This window comes from Equus asinus, unplaced genomic scaffold (assembly GCF_041296235.1).
Source record: "Equus asinus isolate D_3611 breed Donkey unplaced genomic scaffold, EquAss-T2T_v2 contig_545, whole genome shotgun sequence".
Classification (NCBI taxonomy): domain Eukaryota; kingdom Metazoa; phylum Chordata; class Mammalia; order Perissodactyla; family Equidae; genus Equus; species Equus asinus.
The window spans coordinates 224,863-248,857 of NW_027225233.1; the positions used below are offsets into that span (position 1 = coordinate 224,863).

Here is a 23,995-nt window from a genome sequence, read left to right on the forward strand (position 1 = left end):
TTTATATCCTGCAAGTTTATTGAATTCATTTATTGGTTTTAACAGTTTTTTGTGGAGTCTTTAGGGTTTACTATATGTAAGATCATGTCAACTACAAACAGAGAAAATTTTACTTCATCCTTTCTTATTCAGATGCCTTTTATTTATTTTTCTTTCCTAATTTCTTTGGCTAGGATTTTAGTACTATGTTAATTAGAAGTGGCAAGAGTGGCACCCTTGTCTTGTTCTTAATCTCAGAGAGAAAGTGTTCAGCTTTTTCTGTTGAGTATGATGTTAGCTGTGGGAATGATTGTATGATTTTAATTCTTCATTTTGTTAATGTCTCATTTATTGATTTACACATATTGAAACATCCTTTCATCGCAGGGATATGTCCTGCTTGATTATGGTATATGATCCTCTTAATATGCTGTTGAATTCAGTTTGCTAATTTTTGAGACTTTTTGCATCTATGTTTATCAGCAATATTAGCCTGTAATTTTCTTTTCTTCTAGTGTCCTAATTGGGCTTTGCTATCAGGATAAGTCTGGTCTTATAAAATGAGTTCGGAAGTGCTCCTTTCTCTTCCGTTTTTTGAAACAGTTTAAGAAGGATTGGTGTTAATTCTTCTTTAATTGTTTAGTCAGATTCACAAGTGAAGCCATCTGATCCTGGACTTTCATTTGTTGGAGGATTTTTGATTACTAATTCAATCTTATTCCTTGATATTAGTCTGTTTGGATTTTCTACTTCTTTTTATTTCTACTTTTTTGTTCAATTCATTTAAACGAGACAAAAACAAACAGCAATTTAACTATTTCTCCCATCTCCTTCCTCCCACCCCTGGCAACCACCAGTCTGGTCTCTGTATCCATGAGCTTGTATCTATCTATCGATCGATCTTTCTATAGTATATAGCATACATATCTAGCATACATATTATAGAGTATATACATGGTGTATAGTTCATAGTGTGTATAAATAGTGTGTGTTTGTATAGATATATTCCACATATAAGAGAGATCCTACAGTATTTGTCTTTCTCTGTCTGACTTATTGTATTTAGCATAATGTTCTCAGGGTCCAACAACATGGTCACAAATGGCAAGATTTCACTCTTTTTTATGGCTGAATAATATTACATTGTATATGTAGATATCATTTCTGTTTCCTCATGACAGTCTTGGTAGATTTTACATTTCTAGAAATTCATCCATTTCTTCCAGATCATCTAAATTGTTAGCATATAGTTGTTCATAATAATATGTAATGTGCTTTTTTATTTCTGTGGTATCATTTGTAATGTGTAATCTTTCATTTTTGATTGTATTTTTTGACCCCTCTTTTTTTTTCTTGATTAGTCCAGCCAAATTTTCGCCAATTTTGTTTACCTTTAAAAAAAAGCATTTCTCAGTTTAATTGATCTCTTTTATTGTTTTTAGTCTCAGTTTTATTTATTTCTACTACAAACTTAGGACTTAATTTATTCTTTTACTAGTTCTTTGGAAACTTCAAGGTTAGGTTGTTTATTTAAGGTTTTTTTTTATGCAGACATTAGCTCCTATAAAATTTCTCTTATTAACTATTTTCATTCCACCTCAAAAGTTTAGTATGTGGAAGTGTAGTTTGAGATTTTTAAATTTATTATATAAATTTATTATATTAAACAGAATAATTTCAACTACAGCTTGCATGGTAATAACTTTATATTTGTCAACTTTCTCTTTCACCAGTCCCCTCTTTTCTAGTGTTAAAAAATATACAAGATGTTTCCATTTCCAACATAAAAACAAATTAATTAAAAATGGTCTAAGTTTTTGGAATTGTTACATTCAATGACTTGAATGAATCTCCAGACAAGTATGCTCAGTGAAAAAAAGCCAATCCTGAAAAATTATATAGTGTATAAAACTCCTCTCATATAATATTTATGTAATATACATAAATTCATGTAATTCATGATGGAATTATAGAGTTGAGAATAAATTAATGATTTCCACGAATTAGGGGAGGGTGTGTTGGTGTGGCAGTAAATGGCAAACTGATGGACTCTCATGGTAATGAACCTGATCTGTATCTTGACCGCAGTGGAGGACACTCTAACCTACATTCATAATAAACTTACATAGAACTAAACGCACACACCCACACACATACTTTCGAGAAAAGTAAAACTAGGAAAATCTGAGAAATATTGAGAAATTTTATCAATGTCTCTGTGCTGGTTATAATTATTGTACTTTAGTTTTATAAGATGTCATCCTTGAGGAAAGATGGGTAAAAGTTACTTAGTATCTCTCTGCATTATATCTTACAATAGCATATGAATCTAAGATTACCTCTCAAAAGAAAAGAGTTTAAATTAAACAACAACAACAAATCAAGTATTTATACAAACAACATGGGTGAATCTCAAAAACATGTAGAATGACAGAACTCTTACTCAAAACTGGATGCCATAGAACTCCACTAGTATAAACGCCCAGAAAACAAACTAATCCAAGGTGGTAAAAAGTCAGAACAATGTGGAAACTTCTGGGGTTTGGGGCAAGGATTAACGGGAATGGGCGTAGGAGGAAGAAATTTTCTGCAGGATAAATTCAACACACTACGTGGGTGTATGCATTTGCCAGAATTCATTGAGTGGTACATTTAAATTTGTGTATCTGACTGTATTTAAGTAAAAATATAGCATATGTAGTTTCACATACCAATTTTTTTAATTGAAAATATAGAAATAAAATTTAAAAATAAGCAAACAACTCTAATTAGTTAATATTATATATCTATCCTCAGATGTTCAGGGGCTAAAGTGTACCAGTGTCTGAAATTCACTTTGAAACAAATAAAATAAATAAAATGGACTAAATGGAGAAAGGCATTCATAAATATATAGTTATGTGATAAATAAAAAACAGTTAAATGAAGATAGAAATATGAGCATTGACTGTATATAAGTCTTTCAACTTATTCATTTATAAAATAATTTTCATACTCCAATGTTGGGAGAAAAACAAAAATATCAAAGAATATATAAAAACAAAAGATGTAGCAGCGTGGGCGGGTCGCGCGGGCTGCGGAGAGGCGGGCCGGGCGCGGAGCAGGGGAGAGGCCCGCGGCGGCGGCGGCGGCGGCGGCGGTGGAGACTGGCCCTGGCGGCTCGGGCCCCGCATCGGAGCAGGCCTCGCGGCGCTCCCCCGGCCGGCGAGCTGGTCAGCGAGGCCCAGGCCGCCCGCGCGGCGCGGGGAGCGATTGTTACTTTAGCTGATGGGTGCTTATCGGACGGCCCACATGGAGAAGAGCTTCATCGCTGCAGAAAGTGCTGTTGGACAGCGCTGATCTGGACTCCTGTCTTAGCCTTGGTTGTGGATGTCATGTTCTTGAAATCATGAATCCTATTTATAGCCCTGGTTCCTCTGGGGTTCCCTATGCAAATGCCAAAGGAATTGGTTATCCAGCTGGTTTCCCCACGGGCTACACAGCAGCGGCTCCCGCCTACTCCCCCAACATGTACACTGGAACGAACCCCACCTTCCAAACAGGTTACACTCCTGGCACACCTTACAAAGTGTCCTGTTCCCCCACCAGTGGGGCAGTGCCACCATACTCCTCCTCCCCCAACCCCTACCAGACCGCCGTGTACCCCGTGCGAAGTGCCTACCCCCAGCAGAGCCCATACGCACAGCAAGGCACATACTGCACACAACCCCTGTACGCAGCACCTCCTCACGTCATCCACCACACCACGGTGGTGCAGCCCAATGGCATGCCGGCGACGGTGTACCCTGCACCTATCCCTCCACCTACAGGCAACGGGGTCACCATGGGCATGGTGGCTGGGACCACTATGGCGATGTCAGCAGGTACCCTGCTGACTGCCCACTCCCCAACTCCTGTCGCCCCTCACCCAGTCACGGTGCCCACATATCAGGCCCCCGGAACACCCACCTACAGCTACGTGCCCCCTCAGTGGTGATCACCCTGCGATGTTTGAGGATGGAGCTGTGCGGTCACATAATGGAGGTTCCACAGCTGGTGCTGCAGGCCTGGCGCCTCCAGCCCGGACTTTCTTCCTAATGCTCTGACACTTAGCTAGCACTCCTGCGGCCCGCCCGGCAGGTCCCAGCGCCATGAGTCTCCAGCTGACTCTGGGTTGTTCTTACAGCAAATCCTGTTTTGTGGGCTGCCTGGCAATTTTTTAGCTAACTATAATGATAAAAACGGAGTATTAATCTATTCAGAATCACATCTAGTTGAATGCATGTTTAAAAAACAAACACAAAAACAAAGCTTGCTCAATCTACCTGCAGTGACTGATGCAAACCCATCATATGCAAAATCCAAAGGAATGGGAAGTGTTTTATAGCTTGTATCCCTAATGCACTGTTGTAACGTATGCCAAGTCTTAAAGTTGTACGTGTTAAAGCGAATTTCTTCATAGAGCAAAAAAAAAAAACGAAAGATGTAAAGATTTTGAGTAACTCAGCTATACAAATACACAATTTATTAAGTGACTATTGATTACAACCCTTAAATAAGTTAAAATAAATTGAATATTTATAAGGAAAAAATAAGAAAGAATTCTGCACTTAGAAATTGAGAACAAGTCTTCTAAATTGCTATAGGTTTAGGAAGATGTAAAAAGAAATATATCAAGATGTATGAAAAAGAAGGAGATACTTTTCAAACTTGTAGGATATGACTGAAGACATATGGTAGAAGGGACATAAATTGCGGCCTGCATTTAATATTTAGTCACAGAAATACATTTACAGGAATGTTAGGCAATATATCTGGGGAATTAAGAGATATCTGAGAAAAACAAACTAAAAATAAAGTAAAACAAAAGTCTTCTGCCATATAAAAAATGATTAATTTACCATAAAGTAAAATTTAAAACAAACAGTAAACAGGTTCTGGAAGTTAAGGATGAAGATTTTATAAGAAACACAAAGGGAAAAAAAGTATAAGAAAAACTGGATGAAAATGCTACATACAAAAATTAATTGTTAAAGAATATATAACTAAAAAAAGTGCTAATTAACAGAACAGACATAACCAGTTACTGATTATTCTGCTGAATTGTCACACAGTGTAACCCTCTCAGACAACATCCAGGTAAACAAATTGCTTTAACATAATAAGCATCACCAAAATAAAGTAAATAAGTAAATGCACAGGAGGAGATATTTGAAGAAATAATGAAATTTTTTTCCCATTTGAAGCAAGATTATATTTCCCCCTCAAAATTGATATGCAATGCCAAACATAATATAGTAAAAAAAATCTACACATGGGCATATTTGTAAAGTTTAAGACCATGAAAGGTAAAGAGAAAATTCTAAACTTTCTCAAAAGAATGCCTTACAAAACAAAATAATTATGGTCTCATCTGGCTATTCCGTGGCAACACTGATATATTTTATGCTCAATTTTGCAATAAGGAAACTAAAAGCTTCAGTTATTTTCCCAAAAATACAGCAAATGGGAGAGCCTGTCAATGTTGTCCGAATTTATTCCTAAGTAGTTGGATCCCGAGTTTCCTATACTCATCACCATATACACTTGTGTGTGCTCCTCTATATACGTGACTTTTATTTGTCCTTCAACTAGTATCTACCCAGTTGAATGCAAGTACAATATGGCAAGCAATGTCCTCAGCACTTTGGATGCATCAGTGAAGAACAAAGACAAAAATGCTTATGGGTGCATTATATTTTAGGTTGAGTGCATGTGTGTGTGGGAAAGGCAGATACTAAACGTAAACATAATAAATAGGTAAATTCTATTGTATGCTAGAAGATCATCAGTGCTACAGTGAAAGGAAAAGTGGGACAAAAGTGAGGCCCATCAAGAGTGACGGGGGTGATAGTGGGGAGCTCATGCTAGGCCCCACTGAGTAGCTACCTTTGGAGCACAGACTGGAAAGAAATGAGGGAATTCACCCCATAGATTCTTGGAGAAAGAGCAGTCTAGTAAGAGGAACCTCCAAGTGCACCAGCCCTCAGGCATGACTGTGGACAGTGTGTTCTAGAATCACATGGATGCCTGTTTGGTTGGAAGGAAGAGGAGAAGGTGAGAGCAGTGAGAGATGAGGTCAGAGGGTAAGTAGGACCTACACTGGTAGGGTCCTGGAGGCCTTCATGGGGACCATGGCTTTGGCTCCAAGGTTGCTGGGAAGCTGTTGCAGGGCTTTGAGCTGGGGAGTGCCATGATCTGACTCTCACATAGGACTCGGGCTACTCTGTTGAGGGTAGGTTGCTGAGGGACATGGACTGAAGAAGGGAGATTAGGCAAACATTTCAGAAATTCGAGTGAAAGTTATGAGCAGCTCAGAGCAGAGTGGTAGCTGTGGAGGTCCTGAGAAGTCACCAGATTCTGGGTGTGTTTGGAGGTAGAACCAACAGAAAAGCTGGTGGACGGGACACAGAGTGTGTGCAGTGAGAACCCTCATGGGTGACCTCAAAGCTTTGGGCTTGAGGCGCTGAAAAAAGTCACTGCCATTCAAAGTACTGAGGAAGGAGGTGCTGGGGCAGTATGGGATGGGGGATCAGGATACAGGTTTGGACTTATGATGTCGGAGATGTTTAAGAGCCATTCAAAGGGAAAGGTCACCTAGACAGGTGGATGAGTGACTGAATCAGCAAGCAAATATATATGAAATCTTTAGGAACCATCAAAACAAAGGCAAACAACCCACTAGAAAAAAAGTGTGCAAAAGGAATGAACAATAGTGTAACAGAAATTGTGGATGACCAATAAACATATCAAATACCACTGAGTATAATTAATAATTATGGAAATGAAAATGAAAGCATTAGGTAGTATTCCACACCTGCTATTTTTTTGTCAAATACTCAAGTGAGCGAACGGACCAGGTTTGGACAATGATGTGAAGCACAGTGAACTCGGATGCATTGGGGGTAGAAGTATAAATCTGTGCAATCACTGAAAAATAAACAGGAATTACCTGGTAAAGGTTCTACAATCATTTATTTTTGTCTTAAGTGTTCACTGTAAAACAATTTCTACTTTCACAAGGAGACTTGTCCAGATACACTCATTGAACTCTTATTTGTAATTGCAGAAAATTAGAGGAAAAAGACCTGAGTAGATTGTGTTTAAACAACATAAAACTATACAGAAGTTATTATCCTTTTAAGTGATTTATAAACATCAGCACATCAGCATATCCCAGGACAAAAGGCAAGAAAAGAAAAGACAAAAGAACACTTCCAGTGTGATTCTTTGAATATAAAGCTCAAAAGAGACACACACATATTTGAAGATACAAACACTTACGATAAGGTTATAAAGAAACCAAAGGATTGACTGAAACAAATTTAAAAATGTAGCTCTCTGGGAAATGTAGGAAGAGGCCACCAGGGGTTTGAATGGATTGCTGATGTATATTTCCTATATATGTGATGATCACAGGTTATTACATTTTATTTTAAATGTGTAAATATTAATAAGATGTATTCTCTTGTGTGTACAATATATTTTATAATAAGAATTAAAATAATTTTAATTTTAAAAGTTTCAAAAATCAGCACAAAACCACTAAGGAGACTTCACCTTGTGGTTCTACTTCACCATATTAATGAGTACACTATTGTCATCCCACTCTCGATATACTTGCAAACACAGACCTGCTTCTGTTAAGCAAATGATCCACTCACTGCGTTCCAGAAATAACCTAAATATGGCAAGCACTCAATAACATTTGCACCAAAGTAGACCGGAAATCAGCAGTTGATTTGAACATTCACAGCAATGGGAAGTCCAATGGCTAACAAATACGGGAGGAGATGATCACTTCCATACCTAATCCATAGACAGCAATAAAATATTACTTTATTCTCACCAGAATGATGATAAACTTAGCATCATGGTTGTGGGATCCCAAACAAGCAAAAAGATGATGGAGGACATATTACTGTAGATGCGACAAAAAAAGTGCATAAATTTGGACCAACTTGTGGAAGAATCTTAAACAATTTCTGCTCCAGACACACCCCAAAGACTAATAGTATGCATATCAAATACATGTGTATTTACACGTTTGGAGAAAAGTTTTCTGTGACAAGAAACTCTAGTTAAATAAATCTGCAGATCTGAAACAGGTGAAATGTTGCAGAATGGGTGGATCTGAACTACAGGCTCTGTCACTGGGGCAGAGGGCAGCAGCTTCCCAGAGATAGAGATGAACTGGAGCAAGACCCTTTATGTGATGTCGGAGGACGTGGTGGGCTTTTGCCTTTTGCAAAGGGCTAATACATATTAATCAAACTGATATCTGTGGTTAAGCTTTTAATGGGAAGTTTTGAGGTCAGGAATTTGAGGAGAAAGGCTCAGTATTACTGCAAAGGAAATAAGACAAACTGTCTTCTGGCTGTGGACCTGCTATGTCCACAATATCTGAATGGGGAACACAACTCAAGTCATGAATCATGGGAACCAGTTTTGAGTTTGAACCCCAGATATCTGCTGAGAGGAAGTTATAAGCTGCTAGACAGAAAGGGTAAGCACAGATGGTGGGAGACAGAATATAATGTGTAAGTGAGTTTGTCTGTGTATTTGCGTGACACAGAGAGAGAGATCCAAATAGTTGAGTCTAATGTTAAAAAAAAAAATAACCCCAAACTACCATAGAAATAGGAACTTGTTACAGGTGGAATTTATATTGTGGATAAGAAAAGTCTTGCAACATACACATGCACACTTGAAATTTAATGAAATAGAAGTATAACTTCCATTTTAAAAGAACAGGAAATTTTGAAACAAATCAGGAAGGATGAAAGGAGAAAAATGAATGCAAAATAAACAAAACCAGAAACTTGGAAACGTAAAATATATGCACTGAAATAAAAAATAAAATAAATGGGACGCATTCTAGAATCAACATAGCCCAATAAAAATTTAGTTTACTAGAAGACAATAATGAGATATCTGCCCAGTATGTGACAAAGAAAAGAAGGTAAGAAATATAAAAAGCTGTTATAATATGGAGAAAATGAAGAGCGCATGGAGGTAAGGGGTAATAAAAATTAGCTATGAATTTTGCACCCTTTAATAAGATACACAAAGACTAAGCGCCATACAGTATGTTAGAAAATTGTGACTTTCCAAATCATAATTAATTATTTGGAGTATTATTAACATCTGTTTTATAATGTTATAATAATGATAATTATGTTATTATTATCTTAAACATTTATTGGATCCAAATACTTTCTTTCAAATTAGCACAAGAAAAAATGGGGGTGCAGAGATTGTGGGAGGCCTCAAACATGTTTCAATCCAAACGCTGTCTTTAAGTAGCTGGGAAGGTAGAAGCCTACGTAGAAGACGATGAATATAATCTTGCGCTGGTGCATTACCAGAGTAGTAGGAAGGAGAGACAGCTAATGGCACTTTTCTTATCCTAGAAGTTCTCCAAGATAATCAATAATTTTCCTTCCATGAGTGCTGAAATTGAAGTACCTACTGAAATAAGTCAATTCATCCTATCCTATGATTTTTGTATTTTTTACTGACTTGAGTGAATGTTTTACCAAATTGATACCATTTGCTGGGTTTTGTTTTTGAATAGTCTAGCCTCCATTCTTGGGCTTTATGAGTAAGTGAAATGTGTGTAAACTTTAAACAATCAAATACCTTCTTATGAAGTAAATTAGTTGAATAATATGTATTTCTACATCCAATAATATGCCCAAGTATATTTTTATTTCAGTGATAGTTTTGGCATAAATGCTGACATGGTCAAAATATTAAAATAAAGCTGTTATGAATCTGGAGTGATGACTTCAAGATACTGAAATAAGTGGTAATGTTGGAGAAAACAGTGCATCCTTGGAATGATGAACTTATTCCAACCGCCAACCATCAACCCCTTAGGATAGATTCTCAGGCTAACAGAGTCCTCAAGACCCACACTCAGAATGGGCCAAAAAGGCTGAGAAACTTCAGAATCCCAGTGGGAGAGGCAGTGAAGGCTACTGGGCTGTTCCAATTTCTGAGGAATTAAGCTTGGGGGTTTCTGGGTGTAGGATTTTGTTTGCACTTTAAGATCTCTTAAAAATGTCAACCAGATGGTTTTCAGCTTTATTATGTAGGTTTTTTTCCCAAGCAGAGCTATGATTAAACTAGATACTTCAATGGGCATCACAGTTTCTCATGTATTATAGAACCCTCTGCACTGGCACAAAATTTCTCAAACTTTACTCAAAGTTGTTCAAAGTTTCTCATCTGTGTCCCCCATTAGGCAGAGCAGGCACACGTCAGGCCACTGGCTGGACAGCATTTTCTAAGCGGACATCTCTCATCGTGGTCGAGGGCTGACTTCATCTCTCCCACAGACCCTCTGCGGACAGTGGGGGAGGCGGCCGTGGCTGCAAGTCTTCAGCTGCTGCCCAACCTTCTTTGGTGACAGCCCAGGTCTGGCTGGCAGTCTCTCACATTTATTAGCTATTTTGCCCCTAACCTAAAGAGAAATAAAATATTTATGTGTAATTAGGGAGCATTTAAAACACAGTTTCAGGCAGCATAATGCCTTTCAGCATCATGACAAAATTCCTATGACAAAGTTATTTCACCTGAACTGTAACATCCAGTTAGAAGTAATACGTGAGTTCAGCAAGGCTGCTGGATAAAATATTAATATACAAAATCAACTGCATTTTTACACACTGCCATTGCTCAATCTAAAAAAGAAATTAAAAATACAATCCCATTTACAATAACATCAAAAATACTTTGGAATTAATTTAACAAAAGCAGGGCAAAACTTATACTCTGAAAACTGTAAAACATCTTGGAAAGAGATTAAAGAAGACCTGAGTAATGGAAAGCCATCTCATGATCATGAGTCAAAATAGTTAATACTATTAAAATGACAATATTCCACATATTGATCTACAGATTCTACGCAGTTCTTCTCAAAATCTCATCCAGCTTCTCTGCAGAAATTAACAAGCTGAAGAACTTTAAAACAGAGCACTTAGAACATGATCTTAGGGGCTGGCCCCATGGCCAAGTGGTTAAGTTCGCGCCCTCCACTCTGATGGCACAGGGGTTTTGCTGGTTTGGATCCTGGGTGCAGACATGGCACCGCTCATCAGGCCATGCTGAGGCAGTGCCCCATATAGCACAACCAGAGGCACTCAAAACTAGGATATACAACTATGCACTCATAGGATTTGGGGAGAAGGAGAAAAAAAAAAAGATGATTGGCAACAGTTGTTATCTCAGTTGCCAATCTTTAAAAAAAAGGATGTAATCTTAAAAAGTAGTCAATTATTATATATAATAAATCATAAATTAGCAAGTTAGTGTCTTTTTCCTCCTGCATCCCAACAAAGACAGGTAAAGGTGAGTCATTTAGGTGACTTTTTCCTACTCAATTTCTGCCTCTGTACTTTTTGTAATTTACTGTCTTCTTGCAGAAATTCTGAAATGCCTTCTAGTAATCTAAGTAATCTTATCCAGAATTGGCTCAGATATCAAGTTACTTGCTAATGAATGCACTGATAATATCAGTGTAATGATAACATCATTGTAAAGCAAGGATGCATAGTCCTGTTGGGATGGCCGCCAACACTTGCGTGGTTCCCATTGGAATAGTTTCCCCACGCACCACATCAAAGAGCACAGCTAGACACTGTTTACTCACAATATCCAATAATAAATACCTTGAGTATAACCTCTCTAGTTGTTGTTTTGACTGCATAGATAATGATAATAGTACTTTTCTAGGCAATCATCATACAACAATTATAGCAATGATTAAAATATCATATTCCATTTTTCTTAAAGCTGTACCAGTAGATATCTACATTATCCAATCTGCGATCCTTGTCCAAAAGAGTTGAGTTCATTCTATTCATTCAGTATATATTGCCAGACATAAGGACCTTGTTAAGAATTGAGTATGGAAATAGTGTTTTGTCAATTTTTCTTCTGGGTTGACAGAGTTAATAATCCCAAGGCCACTTTCCCAGGCTGTGGCACCCCTTTCACTTAGCTAAATTGGTTTTGAGCAGCTCAGCATTTTAATTTCCAATCACACTGACTGTTGCTGATAGGAAGGTTGCAAGTCAACCACTTTATTTAGATGAAATGGAGTATATCTGAAGACCACTCATGATGGTAAGTGTGAAGAAAAAGATAATTCACAAGTCTTGTCTTTTAATTATACTGCTCTTCTTTGGTCATTATTTATTGACCAGGCTATTAAATAAACCTAAAAATGGTTGTTGCAGGTGTATTACAACAGAGAAAAAATTAATTCAAGATATAAGATTAAAAACAATCAGAGTCTTCATGGAATTTATGGTTATGGGTTGTAAGTAGGTGGTGGAGGAATTCCCAAGAAGGTAATATTACAGAGATTTATATTTAGATTATTTTAGGAAAAGTAAATGCAAAACTATCACCAACTTATTTGGTCTAACCATTGTTGAGTCTTAGCTCAGATAATGCCAGAATTTGTGTTTCAAGAAATGAATTTGCAATAATGTGGCATAAAATGCAGTTGGACAAAGCATGTAAAAGCACACCATGGGGCTCACTAATAAAATTCTCAAATTATGGCTGAAGGTGAGAGTGAACACTGAGTTAGGGTGTCACTATGAGCGCTTGCATTACGGTTCTCAGGGCTGTTGTTAAAATACAGAGAGTTGGGCTACAGACAGAAAAGAGAAATATAAAAATTTAAATTTTAGTTACATAGAAATATTTAAGCAAAAAAAGGAATTTCTGATAAAAATAAACAAACATATTCCAGCTTCATGGTAGGATGTAGAAAGTTGATGGACAGGGCATAGCTCTCACTCTTACAACACCACCAACAAGAACACCACCACCTGACAACCTGCAAATCCACATGTCCTTGAACACACCAGTGAGCTAATGACAGGACAGCCAACTGAGCCCAAGTCTGAGAAGAACAGGTGTCTCTGAAAAATGGCATGCGAGCACTAACTTACCTGGGGCAGGTGTTGCCTGACACCAGTGGGAGGAATTGGGCTAACGCTTTTAATGACTTAGGAAGGCTGCGTGTGGGCTGGTGAGGGACTGCAGAAAGCCAGGGCCACAGACACAGGCGATCCCCATCCGCTGAAAGACTGCACTTCATGGACCTAAGAGGTGCTCAGGGAGAGACAGACAAGTGCTGAGGAGTCCTCTGGGTGCAGGAGAGTCAGCTACTTCAAGGCCTGACAACCCCACAGAATCCTTCTCTGCTTTTCTGCTAGGAATGAGATTGTGAACTGAGGGAGCCAGAATAAATGCACTGCCACCCCTGGAGCAGTGGAGAAGAGAGGAGACGCTCTCTTCCCCTGGTTAGGGGCAGGAAGGCACGCAGGCCCAGCTTGTTAGAGGCCTCTTGAAGCTGACCCCTGGAAGGCCACCTCTGGGACCCAGAGACAAGGTGATGACTGCCTGAGGCTGGGCTTAGACAAAACCAAAAGACTCCCTGACACACACACAGCCAAACTAACATGCAATGGGGTCCACTCCTGGGAGGGGATGGGGCGTGCTGAGGGGCTCTCCAAGGCACAGTGCAAAGGGAAGACTGAAGCTGAGGATGGAGTAGACATTGAGGAGATCCCTCTGAGAAACCAGTCAGACCATAAACACAGATGTCCCTACGGAAGCCTTGGCAGACTGAGTGTAACCAGAGCAGCCATAACAAAGAACCAAGCTGGACTCCTGGGGAGACTCACTCAGTGCCACACTGAGAAGTAGGGCAGAAGGAGAGCGCGCATTTCCAGGCCTAAACCTATCTACCTCAATTCCTACCACCCTACACAATATGTCTGGGTTTGACAAAAAGTTAGAAAGCATACAAAAAACAAGAAAAACACACTTTTAGGAGACAAAGCAATCAACAAAAGCAGATTCAGCAGGATTTTTTGTAGAAATCGAGTAGCCCATTTTACTGTTTTCATGGAAATGCAGAGAAACCAGAACTGCCAAAAAAATTTTGAAAAGAACAAATCAGACTCGTGATCTGATTTCCAGATTCACTGTGAAGCTACCGTATGAAGACTGTGGTATCGGAGAAAGGATAGACACATAGATCGATGGAACAGAATAGAGTTCAGAGATAAGACTGCACAGGTATAGAGCAGGAGGTTCGGCCAGGTTCTAAAGCAATTCAAAGAGGGAGAGAGAGTTTATTCAGTAAGTAGTGTTGAAGTATTTTGATATGCATGTGTGAAAAATGAACCTCTACCCATATCTTCTACATTAGACAAAAACGAACTTAAAATAGATTTTAGTCCTAAATGTAAAATCTAAAACTGTAAACCTTCTAGAATAGCAGGCAGCAAACCTTGGTCCTGTGGCCTAGTCTGGCCCCAGCTCGTTTCTGTATGCCCCAAGAGCTAAGAATGATTGAACATTTTTTAAAGCATTGTAATAAAAAAAAGACAGAGAGAGACCAACATGCAATGGAGATCGTGTATGGCCTGCAAAGCCAAAGATATTTCCTATCTGGCCCATTTCAGAAAAAGTTTGCCAATCTCCATTGTAGAAGAAAATATTTATGACCTTGGGGTTGGCAAAAATTCCTCAGATATTACACCAAAATGTGATTAAATGATAATCTTAATAGAATAAAAAACAAGCCATACATAGGGATAAAGTATTTTCAAATCATACATCCATAAAAGGAGTTGTATCTAGAATATATAAAAAACTCCCAGAGATACAGGAGGAGGGGAACCCAAAGCAGGTGAATGCTGAGGGATGTGCTTCATTGGGGCACCAGGACACAGAACTTCACACCCGGTCAACACGGTCTGTGTGTGAGAAGCAGCAGGGGCATCAAGGGCCCAGGGGAAACCTGTGTTGCCTTGCATCTGGGCTCAGGGACCACGGGCAGCTGTGCACTGTCCATAGTCCTGAGTCAGGTCACCACAGACTGGGAAACCCAGTCCTTGACTAACTGGCTGACAGGGATCCACATTGGGACTCCCAGCGGGTAGGCACTGGGAGGGCTTCCTGGCTTCCCCAGCAGCAGCCTGGAGAGGCTGGGCGATGCTCCTATTGGGTAAATTTTGATGAGCGGGAGGCAGTTGTTAAGTTTCTCCACCTGGAGAGACTCTCCTGCAAGGTGGCTGACTATCAGGTCTCTCTGCAAACACAGAGCAGTCAGCCGCACTCACGACCAGCTGGGCGGGTGGGTGCTGCTGTCTGTCGTTCTTGCGCTCCGTTCTCCTGTGTCTGATTTCTCCCTCTCCCTCCTTCCTGATTCCCTGGGACTGCACCCCCATAAACTGTGATCACATAAACTTGCCCTAAGTTGTGTTTTCTAGGGAACCCTCACTAACACAGCTTACAAAGATAATTACTTAGATGTTTATGCATGTTTTTATATATTTAAAAAGACAGAACCAACCAAAAATGCTTAAATATTATGGGTGGGATTGTGACAAGATAGTAGGAAGATTTTAAGTCGTTAAATGGATCAAAGCTACAGATGAGAGAGTGGGGATATACCTCCCGTAGATGCTTTGAAGGAGTTGTCCAGGGGGAATTAATGACAGAGTGATGAAGTCGGAGTTTCAGTGTGGATGTCAAGATCAGTTTTCCTGTACGAGACGGGAGTACTCTTTGGGCAAACCAGTGACTCTATAAAAATTGACCATGTTCTCACAGGGTTGGAAAATATACTAGGGAGTGAACACACACACTGCTACAATGGGTCACTTCTCCTTTTTTGGAAATATCCAAAAAACTAACACAATCATTGGAGACTGTAAACCATAAGGTGCAGAAAGTGTCTCAGAATCCGATGGCCTCTGTGGCCCCTAATTTCTCTCCTTCTGGGGCTGCCTACAAAACAAGAGACTCTGATGCTCACAACCAAGGCAGAAGCAAAGCTGATTCAGGAAATAAGTCTTGAAATAAAAGGCAAGGGAACACAGATGACAATGATACATAGCAGAAGAGAGGAGAATGGCCTGAAACTCAATTGAGAAGAAAAAAAAAAAAAAACAAATGGGGACGGTGAGAGAGAGGCTAGACAGCTGCAAAGCCTGAAATAGGAGCAAACTCCTAACTGTCCAATCAAGTGGCTGAATTCCACAACTGTCCTCTAAACGAGGACTCATTGTCCCAGAAGTCCTACTTCTGAATCCTCTATGAATCTCGAGATTTGAACCTGTATGTCTCCAGGGCCCAGAGGCCGTGGGTTCCAGGATGTGGTATTTGTCTGGAGACCAGAGTCACCACCTTCAGATCCTGCTCATTCTCAGGATGGAATGTCTTTGCTATCTTCTTACCATCAGACCCTTGAAAACATGGAAAATGCTTAAAGACTCAGCACTATCATGGAGAAAGCTCCATGTAGACTAGGTTTCCTGGGGAATAATTATGATAAGGGAGTCCAGTTACTTTCCACAACTATTCTAAACAGGAAATGCATTGATGAATAATTCCAGAGTAATTTTATACCTTTGTGAAACAAGTGATCAAGATGAGGTAATAGGTCCCAGTGAGCTGGCAGTGATGGGATTGGGGACCTTGGCTTGTTGGGTATCTTTGTGCTTGACTTTCCTAGGGGAGAGCCACCTTGGAACCTTCCTGCTTCCCACCTTCCCAGCTTTCCTCCTCCATCCTCCCCAGCCAGCCCATCTCACTCCACAAGAGGCTCCCTTGGGACCATCCCATGAATTAGACCCTCCTGTCACTGCAAAGACACTGCCTAGACAAGATCTTTGACTAAGAAACAGAAACGAGAGACTTTTTGCCTTGATGCCAATTTCCCAGATTCTAGTGTCTGGCTTTAGAATAACAAATGTTCTGAGAGTAATCTTGCTTCTGATTGATCTCGGGTTCCTGACAGCATCTGGCCTCTGTCCTGCTGCTGCTGTTCAGTGGACGTTTAAGAAAGGAACTAACAGTAGGCTAAGAAAACAGACGTCTCACAGTCAGGTCACCTTAGAGTAGTCGTTCTTAACCTGTTGGAGTGAAAGGCTATATAAAAATCAGATTAAAATGACATTCCTTATTCTATGAAAAAAATGAGCTTTGTTCCTGGAGACACTCACAATTTTGCATACAATTTCATAGGTTTTTAGACCCTGCCCCATGCTGATCCACCCTTTAGACACAGACGGGGCGGTTTAAATCACAGACATCAGTTGTCTCCAGTCTGGAGGCTGGAATCTGATATCAAGGCGTAGGCAGAACTAGTTCCTCCTGAGGCCTCTCTCCCATATCTATAGATGCCGTCTTCTCCCTGTGTCCTCACATGGTCATCCCTCTGTGTGTGTCTGTGTCCTGATCTCTTCTTATAAGGACACCAGTCCCATTGGATTATGGTCCACCCTAGTGACCTCATTTTCCCTTGGTCACCTCTTTAAAGGCTCCGAATACAGTCACATTCTGAATTCCTGGGGTTAGGGTTTCAATATAGGATTTTAGGGGGACACAACTCAGCCACGACAGTGTGAAACACTCATGAATCCTGTCTTAGCCACTGCCAGATTCACACAGAACCTGTGAAAATGTGCAGAACCTGGACTTTTTATCTTTCCTGAGGAAGATTCACCCTGAGGCAACATCTGTGCCAGTCTTACTCTTTTTTGTATGTGGGATGCCACCACAGCATGGCTGACGAGTGGTGTAGGTCTGTGCCTGGGATCTGAAACTGTGAACTATGGTCAGCAAAGCAGATGGTGCTAAACTTAACCACTAGGCAACAGGGCCAGCCCCCAGAAGCTGGACTTTCATTTTTTTTTTTTTTTGAGGAAGATTATCCCTGAGCTAACTGCTACCAATCCTCCTCTTTTTGTTGAGGAAGACTGGCCCTGAGCTAACATCTGTGCCCATCTTCCTCTACTTTATATGTGGGACGCCTACCACAGCATGACGTGCCAAGCGGTGCCATGTCCGCACCCAGGATCCCAACCAGTGAACCCCAGGTCGCCGAAGCAGAACATGTGCACTTAACTGCTGCAAACCAGGCCAGCCCCAGAAGCTTTACTTTTGATTCTCACTTTCCCATTTCACCTTGGGGCTTGAGGACTGATCCTAGAGGAGAGAAGTTCCCACTGGGATCTCTCAGCCACTCTGCGCTCCTCCAGCACGGTTGTCTGCCCAGACCTTAGGGACGGTCATGCAGCCGCTAACATTCCCCATGCACCACCCAAATTCTAAGCAAGGCCTCAAAGCCCCTCAAGACCCTCTCCCAGCCGATCTTTGAAGGCCTCTACCTCAGCCTCCCACTCTCCGAGACACCTGCCTCTGTGGCCTCTGTGCTCCTGACCTCTCTGCCCCTTCCTCAGTTCACCTGTCACCACAGTCTGCTCTGGGAACCCTCCCCCAGAGCCCATTACTTCTCCTCTACACCCAGCTCCCACAGGTGCCTGTAGATGCTTCCAGGCAGGATCATGCCTTTACCCCCATTGCTGCCCTCTTTCCTTCTTGGAAACCTGGGATGAGGCCTTGGACTGGCCGTGTGTTAAGCCCTGTTGTGCTTTTCAAACTGTTGTAGTTTAGCAAAGAAAAAAGATGTCACTAAAAGAAAGAATCAATTCATCAGACTCATTCTATTCCCTGGAATCAAGCAAAAGCCTATTCAATCCAAGAATGTTTCTCATTAATAAGTGGAAAACTTGCAGAATCCCCTTGTTCTTCCTAATGGACCTTGGTTGTTATGAGCTCCTCCTACATTTCCCAAAGGTAAAGGCAGTGTGTGTGTGGTGGGAGTGCAGGGTCCAAAAGAATAAATAAGTATTTTCTGCAAAGACTGGTGAAGGAGACTGCAGAGGGAGGCCTGTGGGCTTGGTTATTGATGCCACAGCTCCTGGTTGCAAACTTGAATGAAGCTCTTGTATTCTGTAGGCAACAAGAAAAAATATCCCGAGGTGGACAGAATCCTCAGATAAGTTTCTAGTTCCTGAACCCATCAGTGACATAGAAAACACTGGCTGTCATGTTAGACTGTGCATTGAGTTTAAGCAGCCCTGAGTCCATCTCTTCAATCTCCCCCCAAGCAGAGAGCTGGGTGGGCAGGGGCAGTGAGGAGGGAGGGGTGTGGAGAAAGAGGTGGTCGCTGTGTGCCCAGAACAGTTCTGCTGGGGATGGGGGTCAGGTGGCTGCGGGGTACGGTCTACATCCCCGTGACCTTACTGACATTGTCTGGTCCTGCCCAGTGCACCGAGGGCCCGGGAGTGTCCTGGAGTAACTGACTCTCATGCAGCAGAGCAGACACTGGCTGGCTGTGTGGAGGAGCTTCCAGGTCCTGGGAGCTGGGCTGCAGATGGGACTGGCATCTGTGTCACAGCAGGGCTCTGAGCTCCCCAGGGGCCCCAACTCCCACCTGGGTGTGGGTTAATTGTGCCGCCAGCTCACCCATGTCTGTGAGCGGGAGACTGGGGCATCGTCGGCAGATTTCACCAGATGGTGGTGGCCAAGGACACAGGTCTCATCCTGGAAGAGTGGTTGCACACCTGGGTGAGTTCACAGGATGTCTCCACAGGAAACTATGGGAGGAACGACAGATTGTCCTCTGTGGAAATTTAGGTCCTGGTGGCTTATTTGTTCCTGTTGGTGGGGAGGCCTCACTTTAGCCCAGCTCAGGGTCCATTTGCAGCAGAACAAAGTGGGCGACAGAGTCATGGATTTCCAGTGTCAATGAGGACACAAGCAAGGGGCACACCCTGGGGGGTGTGAAGTGGGCCGGCCACCATATGGAGGAGGATCTGGGAGGTGTGGATGGAGGCACCCCACGAGGCCTCAGCAGGAGAGTCCATGGCCAGTCTGGAGATTTCGGCAAAGAGGAGCCTGACGTTCTCTGCACTGTGGAACGGGGAACGTCTGCTTCCCCACACTTCCCACCCAGACAGCTGCTGCAAGGATCAGGTGGACCAAAGCCAGATGCTCTGAAGCAGCAGCACCACATCCTATGCTGGAAGTGTCTGACCAGGAGGCTTCTCTCCTTCCTACTCTCCTCCATGAAAGAATAAGGGGGAGAGTTGAATTCAATCTAATTCTTGGAAACTGAGTAAAGAGAGAAACAAGGAAGGGAGTATAACCCCAGAGAATGCTGTTCCAGGCCTGTGGGGATGAGCCACCCGCTTCTGTCTCCCCAGAGCTCCTGGCCGCAGAGCCCCAGCCTCCTCGATGCCGAGAGGACAGACTTGGAACCTAAAATTCGCACTCACATGCCCCATCTTCTGCCCACTGAGAGGTACTTGGGACTAGTCCACATGACCAGCAGCATCCATTTCCCTGACCGAGGGCACCTTGCTGTGCTGGCCAGGGGTTCACAACAACCAGGAGCAGGAACTGGAGGATAAAAGCCAGACTTCCGGTCCCTGCAGAGTGACTGGGACGTATTCACATGTCTCTCAGAGGGTCCCTTTGGGTGTCCATCCTTTATCGCCCACAAGGTAACTAGTTTGCTACCCGTCCCGTATTCCCACACCACTCCCGTCCCAGTGTCACTTCCCACACTGGGGTGTTTCCTGGGGTCACCTCCTGTACCCAAGGCCTGTCTCAGGGCCAGCTTTAGGGAGAACGCAACAGACAGAAGTCTCCTTTAACCTTTTCTGTTGCCAGTGACAGTTTGCTGTGTCCTTGCTGCCATCCGCATAACACATACATTTTGGGGCAGACATTCTTAGACTAGGGTTCTAACAGTCATTTAGGATTCTCTATTATAATTACCTGAAGCCATTCATCCTTCTCTTACACCTGGGCAACTTTCATACCTGAGAAAATGAAATGCACACCTAGTCCTATAGAATTTTATTCTATCTATTTTGCCTTTCCCTAAAATTGATGAGTCTTTGACATCCTCAGTCCTAGACTCAGTATAATGATGATTTAATTAGTGCCTATGTTGGGAGAATAATTTATTAAAATGTGAAAAAATTACTCAGTATTCCGATCACACTGAGTCATCAGATCTGTGTCTTCATTTGTCTAATGCATGCATTTGCTTTTTAACATAAGCAGATATCTAAGGCAGCTACTTTACTTGATGGGGGTTGTGGCCTGTGAGGAAGGAAATGAGACATTTGGAAGCCTTTGGTGCTGGAAAGTCTTCAGACCTCTCCGCACAGCCAAGGAGAGAACCTGGGGCAGGATGTGCCACCGCTCATCTCATAACTCAGGCCTGCCCCACTGAACGCAGACCCTGTGAGTCCAGAGCTGTCCACCAGCCTGTTCCTGGAGGGAGGACGAGAGTCTGACCTGTGGCCAGCCCACCCCCAGAGGCAGTGACAATGCAGTAAGTAAGGGTTCCTGTTTAAAAAGTTGTCTGGAATACCAAGACTGCAGAGCATGAGGCTGAGCATGGCCCCTTCCCAGTGTGGCCCATGAAGGACTTATCCCATGTGGGGCTCATGGTGTGAGACACAAATCCTGATTATCGTGAGTTTGCTTCTAGAGCAAACCTAGGGTCTAGTTTTCCAAATTTGCTGAAGAAACCAACTCAAGCTTTGGTTTCGTGCTTTGAAATGAAGGGTGGTGTGAGACTGGAGGGGAAGGTAAATCGTGGAGCACACTATGGGGGCTGAGGGCACGCATTCCACGATTGGACAGAGGGTGTTGGGCAGGCGTGAGTGACCAGTTCTGACACTGCCGATGTGACCAGCTGCTTAAAAATTTAGGTCGCAGTTTCCGTATATGTACAATGAGAATGTACCTAGATTAGGTTGTGAAAATTAAATATAAAACCTATGTAAGTGCCAGGACTCAGTAACTACTCAATGAAGGCTTGTTGTATTTTTACTGAGAAACGATGAATATGGCATGTTTTTGATAAACTTCTTAAATGAAAGATATTTTTGATTATTCTTTAATGCTGGTTCTTTGTAAGAATTGTCATTTTCTATTCAAACTATTGGATTAAAAAGAAACAATCCTTAAACACGACTTTGCATTTTCCACCCTCAAAAACAAGCTATCCTTTTAAGCTCATCAGGCTTATTATGACAAATGCTCTGGAGCTTGATCATGTTTTTTTTTACGTGGCAACTTCAGACTGTGCGTCTGTATGATTACCTGCTCACATTGATCACAATAGTTGAGTTTGAACAAGAATCCATTAAAAACATAGTTCTTTCCATTTGCCGTGTATATAATTTCTGATAGCCGAGCTGGTAATGATGACTTTGAACACCTGGACAAACATCTTCACAATGTGATGTTTAGACCCTGAACTCGCCTTCAGAAATCACCTGGATGGGATTCCACCACACGGATGCCACTGGGCCCACCCTGTCTGCATGGGCTGACCATCAAGGGGGCGCCGATCCAGGAAGCCCTGAGGCCCTAGAACTGGATGAAAATGCACCTTGTTTACTGTGGCCCCCAATTTACCCATGTTTTTCTTATCCTAACGTTTCTTCCTCTTTTTTCCAATCACAAAACAACCACAATGAAAACATCGTGCAACATATACAGATATCTTAAGTTACCATTTATATTTACTGCAGGGCAATGGACATTTCACTTCAAATGTGGGTGTGTGTGGGAAGAGGTTTTGTCCAGTGTTAGCTAAGAGCAGGTCATTTTGATGACTCAGTGAAACATTCAAGTCCATGGAAATCTCCTCACTCAGTTGAAAGTGAGGCATTGTGGGGTGACCAGCTCCCTTACATTCCTATTTTCCAGTTGAGTTTCCCACGGGATTCCTAAACAAATGTGTGCACACTTACTGTCAGAGGGGAGAGAAGCTGCACAAGTGGAGATGACCTTTCTTTGGGCCATATGCAGTGAGTGTGGAAAGGGGCTTGAAGCAGAGTGTCTTCAAAATAGTCTCCTTTTTGGCTTCATGATTTCCAGAGGACCGAGTTCATGGAGGAGCCATGAGTGTGTAGGGAGGCACATGCCTGTTTCCTGACTCTTGGCCTGTTTTCCCTGGGTGTCGTCTACTGACCTGCACTGAGGCCTGTGTTTGCTCTTGCTCTGAAGACTAGCCAGTGGACAGTCCTCTTGATTGCATCACTGTGCACATGGACCTGATGGAAGCTCAGCAGCAGCAGGTTGGAGTGAAGCTAGTGTCCCCTGGCCTTCTGCCCCTGTCAGCCTTGGCATTGGCATTGTGTCATGCAGTGTTCCAAGGGGGCACAGCTGGAGGAGGGCAATGTCTTGCCCATGAGAGCAGCACCAGGCCATGGCCAAGACTGTCTTCTTCATCTGCCCTTGCTTTGGGGTAGTCATGCTGTTTCAATGGGATGGGGACAGAGGAGCCAGTAGATGCCACTCCCCCGTCTGTATGAGGCAGAGTCAGGATGGGCCTCCTCCCAGCTTTAAAAACCACAACCAGATCTGTGTCTCTACCTCTGCTGTCCCCCGAGAGGGAAGGGGAGCACTGCTGGAAGGAAGAAGCATCAAGAAGAGAAACAAAAGAGCTGTTAGTCTCCTGCAGTGTTAAATCTGTGTTTGTTCTAACAGCTTGATAAAGCACAATTTTTCAAAGAGAACTGAAAAAAAATCTTAGAAAAAGTATACCTCCCATTAATTTTGCATTTAATTATTATTGTTTTTTAAAATTAGAAACCTAATCTGAGGCATCAGAGGTGAAATTTTATCTCTAGGAAGTTAGAGGCAATGTTAGTAGCTGTGGTCCAGTGTAATTTTAAATTAAATTAAGCATTGAGTTAGTCAAATAAAGAGTGCAGGATTGATTCTGAGCTGGAGTTGGTGATATTTTGAGAACCGTACTCATTCTGCACTGAGTGTGAGGCAAAGTGGTTATTATGCTTTAAAACAAATTAGAAACCTTGTTGATAAGCTGGGGTTTTTTTTGTACTGCACTGAACAAGCAAACAACAGCAGCCAGACTAGAGCGTGTTAATGGATCATCACCGTCGACACTAAGGCACCTGCCTGACTGCAATTTCAAACGGCTATGATTCATTAGATATTTTCCTTCTGTCGAAAGTTATGTATGACCAAGAGCCCCACCCTGGTTTCCCATTATGTGAATTTGGAACATCGGTCACAGGCCTGGTGTGAGTTCTGACCTCCGGGAGAAGGGACACTAGTA

The 23,995-nt window shown here is 42.1% G+C and overlaps 1 protein-coding gene across 1 annotated transcript; it reads left to right on the top strand.

The window, feature by feature from the left end:
* The first annotated feature begins 3,367 nt into the window (after window positions 1-3,367).
* On the top strand, window positions 3,368-3,985 carry LOC139044048 (myelin-associated neurite-outgrowth inhibitor-like). Its single transcript, XM_070503652.1, has one exon. It carries the CDS (start codon window positions 3,368-3,370, stop codon window positions 3,953-3,955), a length of 588 nt encoding a protein of 195 aa, XP_070359753.1. The 3' UTR covers window positions 3,956-3,985.
* Window positions 3,986-23,995: the final 20,010 nt, after the last annotated feature.